This window comes from Camelus bactrianus, chromosome 9, assembly GCF_048773025.1.
Source record: "Camelus bactrianus isolate YW-2024 breed Bactrian camel chromosome 9, ASM4877302v1, whole genome shotgun sequence".
NCBI lineage: Eukaryota > Metazoa > Chordata > Mammalia > Artiodactyla > Camelidae > Camelus > Camelus bactrianus.
This window is the reverse complement of record NC_133547.1, coordinates 31,806,336-31,829,095: the sequence shown is the minus strand read 5'-3', so window position 1 is coordinate 31,829,095 and position 22,760 is coordinate 31,806,336. Positions and strand designations below refer to the sequence as shown.

The following is a 22,760-nucleotide window of genomic DNA, read 5'->3' as shown; positions in this document are numbered from 1 at the left end:
CCCTCACACCCACGCGCCGCGCTCCACCACCGCTCCCACCACTCCCACTCTATTTGCATTTGAAAACCTCTGGAAACGGGCACTTTCAGGGTGGACCTGCGCGCACACACACACGCCCTCCAAGTGGAAACTGAGTTGAATCATAGGATGCATATGAATAAGATTGCCTGGCCTTTCTCTTCTGAGGATAAGCATGTCTAATAGCCCAGGATTCCGGCAATAACAGAACATTACAAGGTTTCTAGAACCCTGTTCCCATCCTTTAGAAACAATTAGAAAAATAGTGGTGCAAGTAAGAGGAAGAGCATGGTGTTTTTCAGGGCACTTGCGGATAATCTGCTGCGTCCTGTCTGGGGAGAGCTAAAAAAACATTGCCCTTGATTTAGACCCGCTGGTCAGATGACACCATCTCTCTCTTCTGGACGCTCATTAAAAGCAACTCTGTCCATAGGTGTTTGATAGACGTTTGAATCAAAATAGTTGAAATCGTCTGGCTCAACAGCAATGTCCTTCTGTATATAATCATATCAAATATATGATACGTTATTTTGAAAGAGAGGTAAATTTTCTTTTCTTAAAAAATGTTCGCTCAGAGATAGAAATGTCAGCTGCAGGCAACCAATCACTATTCTGGCTACAAGTTATACAATTACTAGTCCAACAGCCTAGTCCCAGCCCTCTCTTTGCTTGGAACAAAAGTATTAATGAACTGTAGAAGTGAAGGTCTTAATTCACAGATGTAGTGTTCTTTTGAAATTTAACAGGCTTTAAAACTAATAAAACAAGGATATATTTTCAGGTTTTTGTTGTTTTGTTTGGGTGGGTGGGTGGGTGGTTTTGTTTTTAGATTTGTTTAAAATATGACATAGTCATCCCTAGTTCCTAGTCCTTGTTTTTATTCCAAAGGGTCTGGAAAAAGTATCAATGAGTAGGGTGAAAAATCCTCCAAGATAGCCCTGAGTCTTGCCACTATCCTTATTTAAATCTTTTGTATGCATTTAAAAATAGCTCTAAGACAGCAAAACACATTTTTTCTAAGCACTTTTTCCCTAACTACTTCAACACAATGTGTCGAAATAATACTTCTAACATTTGACTGGATAAAATTCTTATTGACTGCTGATTTGGCATGAGAATTAATATTTTGCATAATGATATCCCATTGTTCAATGAGATATGTATTTAAATAATAAGGAAATACCACTGTGGGGTTCTTTACAACTCAGTGTGAGCAGCCATATCATGACTTCCAAAATACAAAGAATCTTCCCATAAGCCTTCTGAAAGCATTCCTATAAACCTGCTCCACTTTCTAATACTGTGGAAAAGTTGATTTAATTTAATTTCTATTCTGTCAACAATAAATTTATTTCACCTTGGCGAGGTGCCTTGTTTGGAAAAGTTGAATGTAGCAAAGGAAGATGGGATGGTAAGAGCATGCATGGATGTTGAAATAACATTTCATTTTATCTTCAAGAAAAACACTGTAATTGTCCCCATCATATCAGCAGTAAGAAGACTCTGAAAGGGTTTGATTTGAATGCACTTCACTGAGTCTACTAAGAGCATACTGACATCAAGTAGTAAATTGCCCAGGATTATTTCTTTATTATTGAGAAATTGTAATTCCAATTCTGTTGCATTTGTTTTTAAGCTTTGCTGGATCTTGTGGGAAAAGGATATGGAAAGGTGAAGAAACAGTTTTAAGTGCATCAAGGTACTTCCTGTGTGACAACAAAGTGGATAATCTGCTCTAGCCAGCAAAATTCTCAGAAGGAAAAACTGAAATCACCTATTTTTAAATCTCATTTTATTTTTTAAAACTTATTAGCTTTTCTAAACAAGTTTTAACTATAATGTAAACAAACTTGGTTAATTAGTGGACACTACTTAACTATTGGGAGAGAATGAATAACATGACTACCATAAATTTCCTGAGAACTTGGCCAGATTCTGCCTGCACTTTCAGCCTAACCTGCAGGGGGCAATAGCTTGACACGAATGACAACAAAGGCTGCTGAGCTATTAGACTTGGATTTCTGACTATGACCCTGGAATGTTGTGTAGGTTGGAAAGAGTGCTTAATTAATGTATATTGAAACAAAAGATCAGGTAAATTGTTTGATTTGTCTTCAAGCTGTATTTTTAGACTAATCAAATTCATAACTGTTTGGTTTTTTTTCCTGAAAGAGATTATCAGAGTTTCAGAAAACATATTCAGCTGTCTCAAGAATTATCCTAAACACTAATTGTTTACTATGAATATATGTAATGTATGTTCTCCAAAAAAGCAGCAAAATCAAAACAAACACAGTTTTCAGTGTTCAAATGGATGACACAATTAGAGGAAATGTGGACTATTTGGAAATAGATAATAAAAGACTGTCTCATATCTAGATAATTAACCCTATATTCCTTTTTGCATTAAAAAATGCAAATGGATAAGGGGCAGTCACCCTATTGTTTGCAATATATTCTTCCCCACATAATAACATTAATTTTGAAAACTGGTTTATATTTAAATGTCATAATCAGCAATTAGTAAGTGGTCTCTTTTATTGCCATAGTTTTTTTTTTTTAATTACAGATAGAATTGAATTTATTGGCTATTGATAATCTACAATCTCCCTCCTCTCTCTCCTCCCATATCTCCACTCCCTCTCCTTCTCTATACCTCCCCCATCAGCTGATCAGGAAAACCTGGAAACAGACCAAGAGGAGTTTGGGCTTGAGGGAATAATTGTAGAATTAAAAAAGAGAACTCCCCCACCTCCTGCAATCACACTGAACGTTCATTATGTCAGTTTTCAGTGATGCAAAATGTCTTGCCCAAGAGGCATCCTGATTCCAGGAAGTCAAAAGGGTACCTCGCATTAAACAACCTCAGTCAGTCCTGGTGGGGATAACTGGGCTGAGTTTCTGTATACTGCACATGCTATGGATATACTTTGATCACAGTAAGGGAAAAAATGATAATAGATTTTTTTTTTTTTTTAGAATTGCTGCACAAGAGTGTTCCGTTTCTTTTATATGGCAGAATTTAATCTTGATTAAAAAAAAAAAACCTTTTAAAACATCTTTTTTCTTCCACTGTGGTAAAGATATGATATCTATTTTTGCTTTTCTTTAAGGAAAGAAGATGGGATTGCTTATAACAGGAAAGCAAATTTTATTCTCCAACACCCCCCCCCCAATTCTACTAAACCGTTTTAGTCGACATATGTTTGTTATCAGAGAGAGGTGCTGTGAACACACAGCCATTTTCTTAGCAGCTTTTTGACTGTATGTTACCATAGTCCCACAAGGCATTGGTCCTTTCCCATTGGGAAGTCATGAATAAGAGACTATGAAGCTTGCACGTCAGATCTTCCTCAATTAATCCACCATTAGCATGTTTGGGATCCACTACTGGACGGTTAACAGCAGCTTTTGTAACTGTACGCCGACCATACCCAATTATGCTCTGCTAAAAATGAACTCTTTGCAGACCAACCCTCTCGGGTTGTCAGTGTTTTCCGTTTTCCTATTTTAACGTTTGTGTATAGTGGCAGGCGACAGATGGTGTAGATCAGATCGATTTGATTGCATTAGATGATTTTTTTTTCCTTCCCCACTCCTTTCTGGAAGCTCGCATCAGCTGAAGGCTATCGCCTGGGACTCCTCGGAAGCGTGAGCAAGCCGCCACCACGCGAAGGCACTGGGGCACAGCCAGTGCAAGGCACCGAGGTCCCTTCCCAGGGCTTGTTAACACTGTAACCCGGCACTCCGAGGGAAGCAGCTCCCACTGCCCAGAGCCTACCTCACCGCTCATCAGATGACTCTCTGGCTTCTACACACAGTTGGAGTTCCGCTTGAAACCTGGATTTAGAGGGTAAGCACTTCAATCGAGATGGATTTGTGACAGTTACTTTGCTATACCGCAAGACAAATCTCAGCAATCGTAAAGGATGTGGGATGTGTGGAACAGGGAGACTATGTTTACATCGATAAATGTGTTTCTTTTTGTCTGAGAACGAGAGTATTATTCAGTAAAGATGTGTATAGTGTTTTTCCATTGATTGTAAGAGTCGACTACCACCCTCCTCCCGATATTTTCCCTCTCCTCGGTGTTTCCCCCTTTCTACTTGAGAGGGAAGGAGAGAGAGAGAGAGGGAGGGAGGCAAGGGGGAGGGAGGAGAGAGAGAAGCATTTCTGCTTTAGCTTAATTGGCTTATTTCCTCAAACCGATTGCTTTGTCGCGTTTCTTTATGTATATTTGGTTGCAAATTACCAATCATTTGACTGGGATGAGTATTGGAGTGTGGGGGACAGGGTGGGAAAGTAGTGGGGACTGGCAGGCAGTCGCGGTGGCCTTGAGAGATCAAAAGGTGCTGAAAGCTCTCGCCCGCAAAACACACCTCTAGTTACTGGGGAGCTAGAGAAATGTAGATTCTAATAAACATGGCTTGCAGGAGTCGATGAACAAAGGTACTTAATGCGGACCTAAACCTCCGTGATACTGCTCCGCTGGCAGTACCTAAATATTCAAAAGCAAAGTGTAAGTTGATCAACAAACGCCCTGATGGTATTGGGCTTTTTCCCTTTTCTGTTTTTGTGTGGAGGGTGGAGAAGGGGGGGAGGGTAGATGGGTGGGGGAAATCCGACAGCTTAAGGAGGTTTGAATTGAATATGCACCCAGCGGCAGTGGTCTCGTAGGAAATGGTGTTCTCGTAAGTCAGGCTGCCCCGCTGAAGCACGAGAGAGCTTTGGTTAGAGCTCAGAGTCAGTTCTGCTGCGAGTGCTGCCGACAATCGGCCCGGGCTGAGCTGTCCACTCGTCCAGGTGCTGAAGCTGGCGGAACATTTGGGTAGGTAGGGAGAGGGCTGGCACTGGTTACTCGGATAAAAAGAAAGCATATTGACTGCGTTATTCTAGTTTCTTAAAGCGTGTCAGTCTGTGGTTGTGTGTGTGTGTGTGTGTGTGTTATTTCAATTGTGAGGAAACAAACTAAAGGAGATTACTCGGAAAGCACTGAAAAGCTGTGTGGGCATTTACGCTGTGATTCTGATATGTCATGTATTGTTGTGTATGTATGTATGTATATATATGTGTGTGTGTGTGTGTTTGTGTCTGTGGTGTATATATGCTTTGATAATCCTTTTTAATTCAACAGAAATGCTCCATTTACTAAATCAAAATCCGTATAATGTGTTTCTTATTTTCCTTTTAATGTTAGTTGATTTTAAATGGAAGAGTTCAGGAGCAAATGTACACTCTGCTCATAGACTATTGCATTACTTTCCCTAAGGGCTTTTGTTTCTAGGAGTTCAAGCTGAAGAGAACCTGTCAGCTTTCTGTGTGAGAGAGAGAGTGTGTGTGTGTGTGTGTGTGTGTGTGTGTGTGTGTGTGTGTGTTTGGTTGTAGCACCCCCAGAGAAAAGCTTCACTTTATTGCTATGTTAGGTAATGACAGAAAATAGTGCTTGTTAATTTGTTTAATTGGCATCTGTCTTTTTGTGAAAGGTGTACTTAAAAGTCATCTGAAAATTCTGTAAAATAGGATATTAATTGGCAATAGTGCTTTTCTTTTGACTTATTTTAGGCACCAGACACTATATATTAAACAACTGTTCGTAAAACCTAGAATTCATGTTGATTTTTCTATTTGTAAGTAAAATGTCAGAAAAAAAATGATTAGTTGATGTGTCTGGAGAAGTGATATATTAAAATTAATAATAATAAGAGAAAGCATGACCTAAGGGCCTTAAATTGCAACCAGGTCAGTTAGAGATGAGTTGTGGTAGTGGGAGAGATTCTGTTATATAATTACCCCTTGATGAAGAGCTATTTGCACTTACATAATTTGAGGAATCATAATGTCTATTGCCATGTTTCCATATCCCCTCCCTACTCCACTCACATGGATGCACTTCCATGTATTTGACAGTAAAGGGAAAAGCAAATTGAGAACTTTCTAATGGAGCAACAACATGTCTTGGGTAGTGACGTTGCACTTGTCCATTTTATTTAGTGAACAATAAACCTCTATTATCAAAATATTCACTGCAGGGTCTTAAGACAAAGCTTTTCCAGTAAGAGCCATATTGATCATCAAAGAATCACAGAGATTCTCTCCCTGAAAGCCAAAATTACAGTCACTTTGCAAATGAGTTTTTATTGTTTTTTTCTTAATTTTTTTATGAAGACAGAGCTTCAAAGGCTTTTTTTTTTCCTGTAGAAGTGTTCAACAACTGCACAGAAATGCATTTATACTGTATATTAAAAAGGTGAGCTGTGGAATTACACGTTGTGGTACTACAAAACGATGCCTAAATCATAGAAACTCTACCAGCTTGTCAACTCAGTTAGTTCTGATACTATGGAAAATGAGTTTAATTATTTTGTGCTTTGAAGCTTTTTTTTATTTAAAAATCATTATGTTGTATAGCTCTAAGGCCTTCAAAGGAGAGATGCCTATTTTTGTAGATCTATAAGTATTTGATTTCAAGTAGTAAATTGAATGAAGTGTTTATTTTCTGTGATCTTGGGCTTGAGAAAATGCATTTCCAAAACATACTGCTGAAATTTTCACCCATGCATGACCCTATCTTTATTCGAGTCTCACTTCTTAAAGCCATCTAGGCAAATACATTTGTAATATTTGTGTGCTTAACTATGCATGTCTCTTACAGGGCTCTCTCGCTGCCATGACACTCAGTCAAAGCACCTAGAGTGGGCTGGCCGAGACCAGAGGGGTACCAAGCAGAGCAAGGACAGAGAAAGGCACTGGGAGAGCACCAGGTAAACCAAAGGTTACTTGTCACGCCCACCCCGTGCCCAAAGAGCCTTCCCACATCCTCCTTCCTCACTGGGAAGACAGCACTCTTCTTCTGTGTTAAGTGCTTGGTTTTGTGATTTGTCTTTCAGAACTGGAAGTAGAGCAGCCATTTGGATTTGGGCAGGAAGCAGCCGAGCACAGCTTTGGATCCTTCTTTAGGGAAATCGAGTTATGGATTTATGGTCCCGGTCAAGCTCAGCCCAGCCCCAGCCAGGGGCGGGCTCAGCCGCAAGAGTTCTGGCGGCGGCGGCGGCGGCAGTAGCAGCGGCGGCGGTAGCAGCGGCGACGGCAGCTTGGTCCTCTGACTCTCTTCGGTGACGGGTATTCTTGGGTGGATAATACGGATTACGTTGTTATTGCTTAAGAATACGCGTAGTCGAGGAGAGTACCAGCGGCAGGCGGGCAGCGGCCGCCCCTCCCAGCCCACCAGCTGGCCTCTAAACGCCTGTGGTTGCCAAGGTAGCACTTTTTTGATCTTTTCCTTTCCTCGGTGTTTTCGCTCTGGGTCGCGTGTTAGGTGATTACAAGACACATCCCACCAGAAAGGCTGTGTGCGCCGCGCTTCTGGTGACCTGGGCTGCAGAATGGGTGCGCGAAGGAGGGCGGGGGTCGAGGCGGAGGGGAGGGGCGGGGAAAGGCTGGGGGTCCGCTCCGCGAAGCCGGTGGGGAGTAGCGGCTCCCCCGGCTTGCTGGTCCCCTCTCCACGGTGGGGTCCGGCTGCGGAGACAGACGCAGAAGGGGCGAGTCTCTAAAGTTGGAAATGATTGAAAGGCCTCGAGCAGTTTGGCAGCGTCGCGAGTGAGGAGCTGGGCCTCCGCAGAGGGTCGCTGGGGGCTGCCTCCGCAGGAAGGGCGTGTCCGTGGGCGAAGGTGCCCCCGCAAGCTGCAGAAGCTTGTGACTTCGCGAATCCCGGGCCGGGGCGGTGCCGGAGCCCCACCCCCGGCGGTGCCATTCTGCAGCCAGACGTGGCGGCCCGGGCTGGGGAGCGGGAGGGAGGGGTACAAGGGCCTGGGTCCCCCCGGAACTTCCAGATTGGAAGTGTGGTGGGTCTCTCAGGAGCCCATTTTTCTTTTCGGATTCTCCGCGAAGGGGTGGAGAATCAGGATGGGAACCGGATTGGCTGCCGTGTGGCAGAGAACTGGAACCTTCCTGAAAGTGGTTGGGGCAGGCAGTAACTATTCAGTCGTCCAGGAGCTTTGGGACACCTCCGTCGCGCTGTTTTCCCTGCCTCTGCCGTTGAGTCTTAAACACCAACAAACCTAAGGCACGTTCCCCCTCTTAGGTCTGCTGCGATGGGACGAGAGGAATAGCGAGCCTTTCCCTTCTTCTACTTCCAGTTTTTGTTTGTTTGTTTGTGTCAAATGTTAATGGACGATAAAACCATACGGATTTGTCTAGGATAGGAGGGGTCCTAGCGAAGAGCATGTAAGCACCCACCGAACCCCCAAGCACACTCGGCCACTTCGAAGGACAGCAGGACATGGCAGGAGTTGAGATGCCCAAGACGATGCTGGAAGAGATGATCCACCATGGAAGATACGGGCCGAGGAGGCTCCAGCTCTCAGCCTTTGCGGGCGGCAGACCACGCAGCTCTGCAACGCTCCTTTCCCTCTAGGGGGACGCCAAGGCCCGCCCTGGTGGCGCTTCCAAGGTGGAAGGAGAAAGTGCTGGGGACAAGAATGTACCTGGCGCCCAGAAGGTTCCACGAAGCTCCGCAAGAACCTCCTGGGACAGTAAGACCAAGCTTCCTCCCCGCGTGGTGGCCATGGATTGTGCACGGGCTTCGAAGACTGAATTCCTGAGAAGTCAAAACTGCAGGAGGGGTGGGGAAAAAAGGAGAGAGAAGCCTGCGACTCTCCCTCGCTGCGCTCCCAAGCCAGCTCTAAGCTGAGCTACGCCCCAGACACCTTTTCTCTTTGGAGGACGGGGTTTCCGCGCGACGTGCATGCACCCCGCTGGGTGCCAGCCCACAAGAGCAGCTCTGAGCCCTGGAGACGTTCAAAGCGAAGTGCCTCGAAGGAGGCAGGTACACTCTCACACTTTCCCATCTAGAGTCTCGCCTTTTTCCCAGTACTTTGGATTCCTAGTGAAGGGTACACTATGCCACTCCTCTCCTTGTGCCTGTTTCCACCACACGGCGTCTGTTCCCACAGTTATTTTCAGGGTATCTACACTCAGCTTCAGCTTTGGCTTTCAGGGAAGGTTGTTTGCAAGGAAAATGGGTGGGGGCCCTTCTCAGGGCACGCTAGCCCATTTTAAGAGTGAGTCTAGTGGGAAAGAAAAGATACCATCTTTGCCCTCGAAATTCTGTCACTAGCAAGAGAACCTGTAACTACTGTTCTTTCCTTCATTGTTCCAAGAATTACCCCCTTTCTCTAGAGATCCTCTAGTTGGTGATTAAGGGCTTTTAAAAATTGTGCTTGTTATGTAGTTAACAAAATTCAATTTGTCTACTGGTGTCCTTGTTTCACTGGGAAATTGGGAAAGTAGAGAGAAGCTACACAATCCAGTGACTCCTTGGTGATCTTTGGAAAGTTGGCCTCATGCTGGTTGTCAAATAAGTGCATGAGATTTGAAAGGCAGAAAGGGAGCTGAGAACCTAGTGACAGTTTGCAAGAAGTGAAAGATGTAATACTCTGGCATTTGTTGAGAGAATGAGGAAGAACTTTTGAAAAATAAGCTATTGCATTTAGCTCTTTGCCACTGGTACTTTAGCTTATGATTGCAGTTGCTTCCTAGATGAATAATGATTTTTAGAGTGGAATAATTGTAATGCTAGTGATGAAGTCTAAAAGGAACCTCTACTCATCTCATGGTCAACAAGAAGTATTTGATTTTCTTGGTTCAAGTGGCTTAAATACTTATCTCATTGCTTTCTTTGCTTTGCAGAATAATTTTCTTATAAAAGTTTCCATTAGGTGTCAGTCTGACTGAGCTGGTTCCTATTTAAATTTAGAAAGAATAAAAAAATAGGTTTTACCATACTTGGTCTTTTTAGATAAGGAGGAAAATCCCCAAAACTTTATTAAATTGAAATTACTGTAGTTCATTGTTATTGTTATAAGGTAGCTTTTTTCCCTTAGAAAATAGAATTTTAAATTACATCACCACTAGCCAGTTACTACTTTTGCCCTGTTGGTATCTGTAGGCAAGATCAAAGAAGTGCAAAGTGATAGTGTGTTTTTCATGCTAGATACAAGTGATTTTCAGTAATCATCATAGTTGGGTTGCTTTTTAGCTGATGCCCAAATACCGGAAGGGTATACATTATTTTTCCAAAATTTGGTTTGCTCTACGAAAGTGATAGACTTTCTACCTGGGAAAAGCATGTGGATACAGCTTAGACTGTTTGACAGTAATATTCAGGGCACAGTGGACGAGGAGGGGGAAAGCGTATGAAAATTGTTTTTGTCTACTATTTTTACCTTAGTTAAGTCTGCCTAAGAACTCATATTTTTATGAACACAATTTATGGCTTTTATAGAAGATTTTAGGTTTCTCATTGAAATTGTCATGTCTGTGAACACTCAGATTTGTAATGTGATATTCATTAATGGGCGTAAGAAACATCCTGATTGATGGTTTACTACTGAGTCTCAGGGAAGGAGCATGATAGAAACTGCTTTTTATAAAGAATTTCCTGATTTTTTGTTTTTGTTTATGAATCATGTTCTGATACTCTTGCTTGAATAAAACTGCAGGGAATGGCGATATTCAGGGTTAAAGATCCATTGGGGGTCATGACAACCCCTGTGTGAATACAAAGAAAATTGTTGTACAGATGATTCTGATAAAGTACATTTTTAAATGAATAATCATGTCCTGGAGGTAGGATTTCTCCCCAAGTCTGCTGTTAGCCCTAGAATGATGGGGATCTTGGTGTCACAGGAGTGCCAGTCTAGAACCAGAACAGAATTGTCAATGAATGTCCAGGCCAAGGAGAGCAATGATGAAGCAGCATTTTGATGGATGGAAGCTTCCAAAAGGCATATTATCAATTTAAAATTATATTCCACATCAGTAATGGTAAATTTTCAAATAGAAAAGTACATACTGTCTAGATGGAGATGATGGGGATATTGGGAAATATTTTGTGCTTTTATGTAGGAAAGAGGAGAAGGACTAAGGACACAGAAGACAGTATGAAACCATCAGGATTATTCACCAACTTTTCAATACCGTAGTTTCAGCTACCACTGAATGACAGAAATGACAGGAGGGTGCTGGTACTACGTTAGAGAGTCATTTAATCTGCTTACTAGACTTACCGTTTGGAAGTAAATTTATTTCGAAGACAAATATTTTCAGTAGGAGTAAAAACATATTAATGACAGAATACTTACAGACTTTCATTATATTTAGCTATTACATTGTTATTCGTAGCTATATACCTATAAACAGAAATGCTAAATATGTTTTAAGCAAAGAGTGTTGTAGTCAAATTTGTTTTTCAAATGTTTTGAGATTTTTCTCCTCTGGCACCTGTATTTTAAATCGTGACTTAGAACTCAAATTCCAATCTACAAAACATTTTGTGTGAGTGTATATTTTAAACTTTTTAACTGAGGAGACATTGCAATTCATCCAGAAAAAAAAAACAAACTATAAGCTAAAGAGATATTATGAAATTTTAACTTTCTTGAAATATGTTTGGTACCTGATGGTTAGTTGAATTTGCTGAGTGCAGCCTGCCAATAGAACCAAAGTGTCTCTAATATTTGTGTTGTTGTCCAGTTTACAAATATGTGACTACCTAAATCTTGTTGGAGTTATGAGTTGTGCTATATTCTGGTTAATAATGAGAGTTAAGTGAGACAAGCTGATCTCAAAATCAATGAAAAGTATTATACTATCTACACAAATGTTACGACAACACTTTTCATTTGCTATGTTTGTAGAAATACCCTTTGAGATTCAGTAATAATGCACAGTATTTGAAAATTTATACATATGCCACCTATAGCTAGAACCAAAACTTCAAAAAGTTAGAATTAACTATGTACTTTAAAACAGTCAAAGGATTTTAAATAAGGCTTCCTACATTCATTTTATTAGCTTTGAAACAATACTGAATCTCAATTAAATTTCAAACTAAGAAATACTTATAAGTGCTGTAGTCTATTTACTAATACTAGGTTCCTGGTTAAAATACAGTTTATATCACAGTACACATTTTTTTAAGTTGACAAATTACAATAGTGGCACAATTGCATCATTTGAAAGTAGTGTCTGTTTTTAAACTTAAATAAAATGTGTGCTCTTAAGAGACACTGTTTGTAAAAAACCCTTTTTGTAACAATGATGTAATTTAACTGAAATTTTAAATTTCTTGCAATTTAAAATTTATATCCAATACACAAGTGAAAATTAATTGTCTGAGGTCTATTTTTATCTCCATGAGCAAATGTGGCCAATTTCAAAAATTGGTTCAAACATGTCCCAAGATAAACTAAAGTTATTATTTAAGATAGTTTCTGTATATCTGTGAAATATTCCATTCATTTTTAGACTTCATGAAGAAGGAAAAATGGATGCCTAATATTCTATCAGAAACATACATGCAAAAACATCTTTTCCTTTAAAATAGAAACATATCAGGGTAAGACTCTAGATTATTTTATGCATAACTGCCAGGGAATTAAATTTAAAAGTGGTTACTTTATGGGTCCAATTTCACGCACAATTTGTTTTCATAACTATTATTTTAAACAGGCTTTCACAATGTTTACAAAAACAAAGCAAATTAGAGAATTGAGGCAGTTACATGGAAAACACTTAAATTTTGTTTTTTCCACAATTACATGATACTTACGAGAAGAAAGTACATGCTATGGTGGAAAGGAACTTTGGAATAAAGGCTATAAAATTTGATTTTGAGTACAGGTGCTGTTGTGAACTTGACTAGCCACAGGGCTTACCCAGCCCTCAGGATCTCATCCGCAACAGGGAGGGCTGGGTTTAGAGTCTCTCAAGGTCCTCCTACCTCTTATGACCTCCATTTCCAAAAAACCTTTTTTTTTGGACCTAAGTCTAGTCTTCATTTTATGTGTAGATGGTGAGGAAATCGATACCAGAACTAAGAAAGAAGCTTTAAAGACAAATCTTTCAAAAGTATTCATCAACATATTTTGTCTTGATATCAAACAGGAAATTGGTCTTCAATATTTTTACTTAAATTTTTAAAATATGAGTGCATGGAAGCGTTTTTGTCCCTTCTTTGCCCTTTTTATTTTTCTTTGAAGTTTTAGGAAAGAAAAGCCTCAAAAGAATGATTTAGTGGTTCATCCTGGTGTGCTTCTGTGAGCATGCATGAACATGTATGTCTCTGCATGTATAATATACGTGAGGCTCTCAAACCATGGAGCTACCTCAGAAACGTTTCAACCTAATAGGACCAAATCAGAAACAGCTCTTTTGAAAGTTAATGTATATAATTGAGATGGGTAAAGAATAAACACTGGACCTTTTCAAGTGTTTGGTCTGTGTGTAACTGTTTATACTATTAAATTTTAATTACAATTTTTAGAGGAGTGGGGTAATTACCTTTTTTTCATTCTGTTAAAAAGGACCAATATTTGTCTAGGATATTTAATCCTAAAATAGCATAGCAATGGCATAACCTTTTAAAATACTTCATCCAGTGTCTAACACATGATGGATACTTAAACATATTTATTAATCTAGTGAAAGCAACTATATATGCTTTCAAGACATCTTAATACAGAATTTTACAAATTTTTTCCATAATAAATATCATTTTAGAAAATGGCTAATGGCAATGGTTGAACTACATATATTTAAGTTCAGTTTAATGTTAATGTAAATTCTAATTCTCAAATTTGTTTATTAAGAGTGCTCTTTTTCTTTGCTAAGATAGAAAATTCATTTTTTCTGATTTTCTCAGATATAACTCCTAAATAATTGAAAAATCTCTGGAGACATTTCTTTTAATCTGGTGTTCTTTTTGGAACTGCAAGTAACTATTTAATCTGGGATCATTTCATTCTGTGTGAATTTTGATGTAGAAAATGTTACCTAGTATATTTTACTTAATGTTAAATGTATACATACTTGTAAGAATTCATAAGTTATTAAACAAATGATAAATGGAAATTCATTTTATCCAGTATAATAGTTACTGTGATAGATATATTTTCAAAGTTAAGGATCTGTGCAATATTTTTTTCATTATTTACTAGCAAAGAAAATTTACATTACAAGCAAAATAATCTGTAATTTTATTTAAAAAGTGTGACTCTCCTGGATATTCCAAGTGTAGTAAATATAAGTTAACCTTTAGATCACAAAAGAATACACTCATTCTCTTAAAATTAAAATAATATGGTTTGTCAACTATAGTTTTATCCAAATAATTTACATAATGTTTCATCCACAGTTTAATGATGAGAATGACATGTTATGTCCATTTAAAACTTTGAGAAGAGGTTTAGTAAAAGTTCTGCAAAGCTTTCAAAAGCAACTGATTTCAAATAACATTTCTGGTGGTAGGAGTGTGAGATTTGGAAACCATTTACTTACACTTTAATGAAAATATCTCACATTCCTTTCGTTGCTGAATGTGGTTGTCCAAAACAGCTTTGAGATTATTTAATAATATATATTAAGACAGAGTCAAAATAGGAGGATTGGTTACTCAAACAAACATTTTAGTTAGTTGTGGCTTTTATAATAAAAATCAGCATTGGTGTTGAGTTTTGAGACAGTTTCACATTTAGATTCGGAGATTTGTGCAGATAAAATTGAATTTGAAAAGAGAAAAGGGACAGTGATAGCGAGTGAGAATATTAAGGACGTGGACTGTAGAGCGGAGAATCGTGCAGTTCTTGGTGACGTGTTAAGAAAACAATAATGGAATTATTTGTGGCTATTTTATTGGCAGATCTACTAGCTAGTACCAATACACATCGGAAAATATCAATTTTCAGGAACTTTACAAGAGATCTCATTCTTTATATATAGTGCCCTTTTTCCTACTGTGATGGAACGTTGATGATACTGATTTTATATAGTGTATCTATATTGCAGGATTTCTTTCATAGTGCTCAAAAGTTCTTGCTTTTATTTAGATAGAAAGTGATGCTCTAGTGTAGAACTGGTATATAATCAATTAAAATAGAAATAGTGCCTGAGTAAAATGGGTCTAACCTGCAGACAGAAAATTGAGAAAGGCATGAAATCTGGATGTTTCACAGGTCAAAGGAAAGATCATCAGTCTGAAAAGATGGACTTGTGGCAAATTAAGCCTAAGGGGAACATGGCTTTAAAGAGCCCTTTTAATCCATTTTTCTATTGGAAAAGACATATGCTATATTTGAATCCCTGCTTTAGAAATAAAGTAACCTGGGGGAATTTGTTTAAGACACTATCAGCAGTATTTTTCAATATAAAATACAGAACGTGTGTCTTAAGAGTCCAGCTTCCCTCTGGACTGCGATCCTAGGGAGGAGGGCTGTTTGCTAATAAACTATGGTAAAGTGATAGAAGGCTGACACGCTTGTTCTTCTCTGACTTGGCTTTTGTATCCAAAGATATGTCATTCCCACTTCATCTTTGGTTTTCCTTTGATGTAATTATTCACATAGGATACAAAATTTCATATCTTAAAATAAGCCAATAGTAAACTCATATGGTATGCAGTTGTTATGATAAATTTTCTAGTTCAGATCCGGTTATTTGGTGTATGGTCTTACTTCCATGTTTTAGCCATGAAATCCTCACAACACAGACAATCTAAATAACTTCCCCGGGGACACACAGTAATATTTGGAACCCATTTTTTAAAGTTATATGGATGTTTTCTTCCTAATACATCATACTAAAACTTCAATATTGAAGTTTTTCTTATGCTTTTACTCTTCTTGGTATCTGACAATAATTATTTATAATTATTCTATGAGTCTTACTAGTCAGTGATTCATCTGATTTAACCTTTTTCAAGCTCAAATATTGTATGTACAGATGTGAACGTGCCAACAGATTCCAAAGTCTATAGCGTAATTGTACTTAGTTTTTTCAAAATCTAAGAAGATTTTATAGGCTAACTTAATATTAATGTAGAAACAAATATAAATCATAATTAAAGGAATAGTTGTAGTTTGCAAATATTGCAGTAAAACAAGGAAAATTTTAATCTCAATTAAATCAGCTCAATTTAATAAGCTTCCAGATGAAAATACTGGCTGAAAGATTGGAATGACAAATATCTGTTATGTAGTATATATTCAACGGAAAATTAAAAATAAGATTAGTAAATAACACTGACTCGATTTTTTTACACACCAAAAAAACAGAAATTGAATCACATTTGTAATATACAAATTAAAACTGTATTTACTCTCTTTCACTTCAGCTTTTAAATATTCAAAGCTATATTGAATAAATAAAGACAGAATGACTCTTGGATTAGAACAGAGTCAAAATAAAATTCTCAGTTTTAGTAAACCCTTGTCCACGGCTACTGTGCTATTTATGAAAATTGGGTGGTGATCAGCCCTGCCACATCTGGGTTACCTGTAATGCTAATCATTTAGGAGCCTGAGAGGCTGATTTCCCACTGTGCAGTCTCTCAACTTATCAGTTAAGGAAATATACTTCTTATACACGAAAGATGAATGTTCTCTTATCAGACCTCACTCACAGCAGTGAGAGTTCACTTGAAAATGGTGTAACTATTATGATTTAAAAATTCACCAATATAGAAATATATCTTTTGACCATTTTGTCCCCATACAAGGTTTTTCCTTTTTCATTAAGCATAAACAGTAGCTGTAAATAACTATGCCCATTATTTTCCTCAGTTTTTAAAAACAAAATGTAGATATAACTCTGATAGATAAAGAGGTGAAACAGGGAGAGAGGGAAGGAGGAAGAGAGAGATGGAGGGGAAGAAAGAGATGAGAGAGAGAGAGGTCTGTTTTGATCTATTCTGGTGCCTAATTCAAGGAAGTACAGTGGCAAAACTGACTGAGAAGCCACACCTAAAATAATCAACATTTTGTCCAAGGGAAGATGTTTTATGGATTCACATAACTTGGTTAAGAACAGTAGGGTTTAAAATTTGTAAAGGATAGATTTTAATCCTCAAATCAGCTAATTAAGCTTCTTCTGTACAACATACAGTTTTAAGTTAACAGTAATTAATATAGCCAGCTTGGAACCTCAGGAAGCTAAAGCCAGCAAGTGCTTTTTGGTTCACTAGAGAGGATGCGGTTTGATTGCTGGCGCCAGTAAACAGGTTGGGAATTGTCAACATTGTAATTAGCAGCAAGTTTCTGGATTCTCAGCCTGCCAGACTAGTAGGCTGATGCTTGGAGCAGTTGCCCCAGGGGGGAGACGGAAAAACAAAGGAAGGGAATTTGAGCAACCTTGCAATGCTCTGCCAGCATATGCCACTGGACCAATGTTTTTCTTGGCAAAGGTCTATTTTAAGACATCTAGCAGTGGTTTCCACAAAATATGAAACTCACCATAGCAACCAAAATGGCAAGCATCTCTAAGAACCTTTCCTTGATTGGATATCAGGTCAAACTGTGTTCAGAGCTGTATTTCCTTATGTACAGTATGGGCTGTACTCTGCACAGTGTAGTTATTAACAGTGTGATTAAAAGGGTTAAAATCTCTTTTGGCAGCAATCCTGTAATCCTCTGCCGTGAAGCCGTCAAAGAATAAGGTTATGCAAACCTTATTAATCCTTCATGTAGTACAAATAAAAAGGAAATGTCAGCCTTAATACCACCAAGAATCCCTTCCTCAGTACATAAATGATAATTTAAATGTAGTTTTCTTAATTCAAAGCCATGTGATTGTCGTGGAGAAAGGTTGTCATAGATTTAAAATCCAAACAGTATCTGCTGGGCCTCTGAGACTAAGGGCTCCATTAATAAAGTTTAAGGGTAATTTATAACCCAAATAAACGAAAATTAGGCTAGCTTTTGGAACCTACTTGATAAAAGTTTGTGCGTGTGTGTGTGTGTGTGTGTGTGGTGTGTAAAATTTTACTGATCTTATAGCAGAATAGGATCTGAAACAAGTAATATACATACTGTGAGTAGTTACGGGATAAGTACTAAATCCACCTACCTTGTGACAAAAGCATGACGACAAACACTTTTACTTTCTCTTTAAAGCAGCTCTACAGTCTATTCATTTTACCTTCCAGTCGAAAAAGGTCAAGGTTGCTGAGCACTGTTAAAAGACACATTAATTCCTCCCAAATAAATGTTTGGAATTATATCAAGGGTAGTCTTACAGTCACTTTCTGTCTTTGCCAGAATATGAGGAGGCTTCAAAGAGATAAACAGGATGTAGAGAGACAAACAAAATAGCTTTCTATACTGTAAAAAAAAGAAAGTCTCAAATGGATCAACGTGCTGTATGAAGCAATTGCCACGTGGCAGTTTCTGCAGGTGCATTCTCAAAAGTGCCCAAGAAATGGCTGCGTAGAACTGGCACCCAGGCGTCTGGTGCTGTGTGTAGCGGACTCTTTTGTGGGGAGGATTACTCATCTTTGTTGGAGAGAGTACAGTTCTCCAGTCCTCCACGACAAGAATCCATGTTGGAGCGAACCAGCAACACAATTCTTACCCACTCTCTCTCCTCCACACTCTCTCCACACTCTCTCCTCCAGCCTCGGAGGAATTCTCCACAATTATTTATTATTTTCAGTGGAATTACATGCCTACAGGTGGCCCCATAATGTGCCTCCAGGCATACAGCCTGCTGTAAATTTTTAAGTTACGTGAACTGAGCAGTATGTTGTCTTATAACAACAGTTCGTTCAGTTTACGAGGGAAGGCAGAAGGAAACAGGGAGGCAGTCTTTCGTCTTAAGCACCATCACAGTTCTCTCCCACCCTGTTCTCTTTTCGAAGGTGGTTAAGGGTATTTAGCAGAAGCAGTGCTGCTGCTGTGTTTATGGGGGCTGTTCCTCCTGATTGAGTCAGATGGGGTGTCACAGCCAGCAGGCCTCAGTATGCTGTCCCAGGACTGGTATGTTGGATGTCACTATTACAAACAAAGGCAGAGCAATAGGATTTTTTCTTTCATTTTTCTTTCTTCCTTTAAAAAAAATAAAACCTTTAAATGTTATTAAACATGATTTCTGTTATTAAAGTGTTTCGTCTTTAGTAGGTTTTCATACTGTGTTAGAAAAAATGAGTTCAGCTTTGTCAAGGCATTTGGGTTTCGCAGAGATGACTGCGGTCCCTCCCCGACCACACATCCGGTACACTATGATTGTTCTTCCTGGGCTTTAGGTTACCAGCCAGTGGGACAAGGACCGAACTCCCTCATTAACTTTTTTGCCATTGGGTTTCATGCTCCTCCTTTCTTTGTAGAGATGGAATTGTCATTCAGTGTATGCAGTTGATTCCCCTTGCATATTTTGGGGTACAATTCTGAGAAATGGATTAAAAAAAAAAGATAATATCCAAGTTAATATACTTTAAAAACAGAAATTAGCTGAACATTTCAGGGGCAATATGCAGCTCTATTTAAGCCTCAGAAGTCCCAGTTCTAGGTTATAAAGCTCTTTCTCCACAGCCACAAACAACAAAATCTGGCTTCCACCATCCTAGTCTTATTAAACCTGTAGCTTAAACTACAAGTAACAATAATAACGTGCATGTTTTGAATACGTGTTTTATTTGTGCAAGGTCATATCTACATTATTAAAAACAAGAAAACTTTTAAATGTAGAAACAAGTTTTTATTATAATGCCTGTAGCACAGACATGGGCAAAATTAGTAACTTAAGGCCAGTTTGACACATCAAGTTTATCTGCCTTAATGCAAGGATATTTAGACCATCTTACAGCATCTGACGGACACGCTGAGATCTGACAACCAGGATGTCTTTCAGAATAAATCAGTAAATGTCTGTTCTGCATGTGCTATTCACAAGGCATGCATTTAGGTCTGTCAACATTTATTAAGCACCTACTATGTACCTGGCATTCTTCTTAATATTGTCCTTAAATAACTCATGCCCTCTAGGACATATCACAGTCCAGGCTCTTAAGCGCTCTGTGGGGTATTCAAAAGAACGTAAAGCAACATCTTCCTTTTAAGAAGCTTATTCGGTTGTGGTCAATATAACAAATATTAAATTGTGTAAAAGTGAATGTTGCTACAAGCCATTACTGTGTTGTCTCTATTCACCAGGAGACACTTACACATCACAGATATAATAATAAAATTCCTTTGTAAAAATGGATTTATAATTTTTTCCTTAAACTATACACAATCTTTCAGAACTGAAGAGATCAAGGAAGCACCTAATAATAAAAGAATAAAGCACGCATTTTTTTCGCCTCGAAGCAATAGTTACTCTATTACCGTTTCTAAGTTATTGTAACACCATTTGTAGCTACATATAATTATTTTGCCCTAGGAAAAATTGTTAGTGTATTTACGCTTATCAGAAAATTTATTTTAGTAACTATTAAAATGATGGTGACTACATGTAACCCCCAAGTCCGCTAATAATCTTAGGCTCCAGAGTTAATAAATGTCTCTTGAGAATGTGATGATAGGCTTTCGCGGAGAAGGTGCTAAAAGATCAATGGTTCTCAAAATGTGGTCTCCTGAACGGTACTGTCGGCATCACTTGGGAACTTGTTAGAAACACAGATTCGCAGATGGCATCACAGGCCCCTGCATCCAGAACTCTGGAGGTGAGGGCCTCTGGCCTGTGTTTGAACAAGCTTGATTCTCATGCCTGCTGGAGTTTGAGAACTACTGCTAAAATAATTCACAATTAAAGTCCAGGTTCTAGGCAACACTGACCCAGATAACTTAGGCTCTGTTGTAGATTTATAGTGGTAAGTTATTAATTACTAATACAGCAATATTTTAAATTAAATATCAAGATTTACCTGAATGGCAAATTCTACGACATTTGGGACATATTTTAAATTCCCAAATATTCCACTTTATTTGGAGATCTCTTTATATAGTACTCTTTTTTTAAATATAGTACTCTTATTAGTATTATTTAATGCTCTAAATAGTACTCTTACTGCTAATAGCTTTATAATTATGGTAATATATATTGAATTGGATTTTTGCAGAACTTAAACTTTTCTTTTGATTCATATTATTCTTACTGTAGTAATTCCAATAGCTGCCTAAATTTTACTCTGGTATTAAATTATGTCTTGGTTCAGAAGCAAGGAGAATCAGCTTCATTTTTTAAAAGGCGTAAGGCATTGGATAAGATCTTTAAATCTTGTTTGTGTGTGTGTAAAATTGTTCCATGGATCGTTATTAACAGTTGTCATTCATCAATGACACAAATAATTTTAAAATTCTCATGTAAGAGAATTGCCTGATTAGATTCCTTGAGCATTTACAAAACATCCAGTAATACAGTAATATGAAATAAATTACCTAAATATGCTTACTAGAACTATATTTGATTAAAAATTTTCTTAGAATAGACTATTATGTAATAGTAAAAATGAATGTTATTGGTTAAACAATTAAATTATATCAGTTCTCATCATGCCATCGGAGACTTTCATAGAGCTATTACACATTTTTTGTTTGTAAGACCACAGCTTTTTATTCAAACTTTCATGGAAATGCTAGAAACTTAATGGCCTAAATGTTTAAAATGCAACTCTAAAGTGCAGTGAATTGTTTCTGTTTATATTTTAAATTTAGATTTGAAAGGGCAACTTTAATACTATCTCACTCTGGGTTGTAAGACCTAGACTAGTCCTCCAGTCCATAAAATTTGGCTTCTGTATTTAACACGAAAATTAACATCAAGCCACCTTTGATTTAATGTGAAAGTAACCGATTGGCAATATAACTGGATTTTGTCTCAGTGTTAAGTCTTCTTTCCATTAATAAGACATTGTAGCTGCTTATGACAAAGTATAAATTTAGTCATATGCCTTACACGATGCCACAGTATATAATGAAGAATTAATAATAATATTTCTTAATAAAAATATGACTTTTACTAATATATAAAGACAGGTGATAGCCCAAATATAAAAAAAAATTACCTAATGGAAAATGTGTATAAGTTAAATAATAAATTATGTATTATTTTACTTTATAATTTTAATGCATTAATGTATCCTGTAATAATCTGTTTTCTCAAATTTTTAAAATAGTTATTCCATTACTTGACAGAATAATAGAACTTTCTGTCTCTAAAAATACATTCTGACTATAAACATAGGACTATAAATTCATTTTAGGATACAGTCTCATTTCTTTCTTACAGGAGAGATGAGCAACACTGTCCACACTTTAATACTAAAGTTAAGAGAGAGCGTCAGTGGTGGAACAATTTATGCACACCCAGTTTAGAGAAAATGATTGACAAGAGATCCGTTAGAAATCCAAGTTATTCTTATGGCGGGAAGAAAAAAGTCCATTATTTTGACAGTTAACATTTTAAGATTAAGCACTTCAGATTAGCCAGAAAGGAAAATGAAATCATTTTAGTAAGGTCTGTAGTTTGATGGATTTAGTTATTAAATTAGATAGACACTAATTTAAAGGTTAGTACTTCAAAGCTCAAACAAAGGAGTCTGACTGTAAAAAGGATGCAAAATAAGTACCAAGTAGCCTATATTTAGATAGAGAAGATACTTACAATTCAGAAATGTGAAAAACAGCTTAATTTTCTCTTGTATTTTTATTAAATGTTTCAGCGCATTACTGGTTCTAGTTCTGAAGTTACAGGGTGGGTCGGTGGGCGTTCAGTTATTACATTGCTGTTGATGCTTCACGTGTTCTTTTTTATGTAACAGATGTTACTTTAAACACTTTATAGAGGACAAGTCAGTTTGAAATTTTTGTTAACATTAAAAAGCCCACTGCAGTCTTTTTCAAATGAACAGATAGATTTATTTTTCAGCCGCATCTCAACTGGCTTATTGTGGGCCTGTTGCTCATAATCTGATC

The 22,760-nt window shown here is 37.9% G+C and overlaps 1 protein-coding gene across 1 annotated transcript in view; it reads right to left on the bottom strand.

The window, feature by feature from the left end:
• The window catches only part of LOC123615483 (uncharacterized), a 271,904-nt gene extending 271,709 nt beyond the window's left edge, over nt 1-195 (bottom strand). The window contains exon 1 of the mRNA XM_074371193.1: nt 10-195. Within this exon, the coding sequence (XP_074227294.1) occupies nt 10-195 (186 nt within the window). The remainder of the gene's footprint in view (nt 1-9) is intronic.
• Between the last annotated feature and the right edge of the window lie 22,565 nt (nt 196-22,760).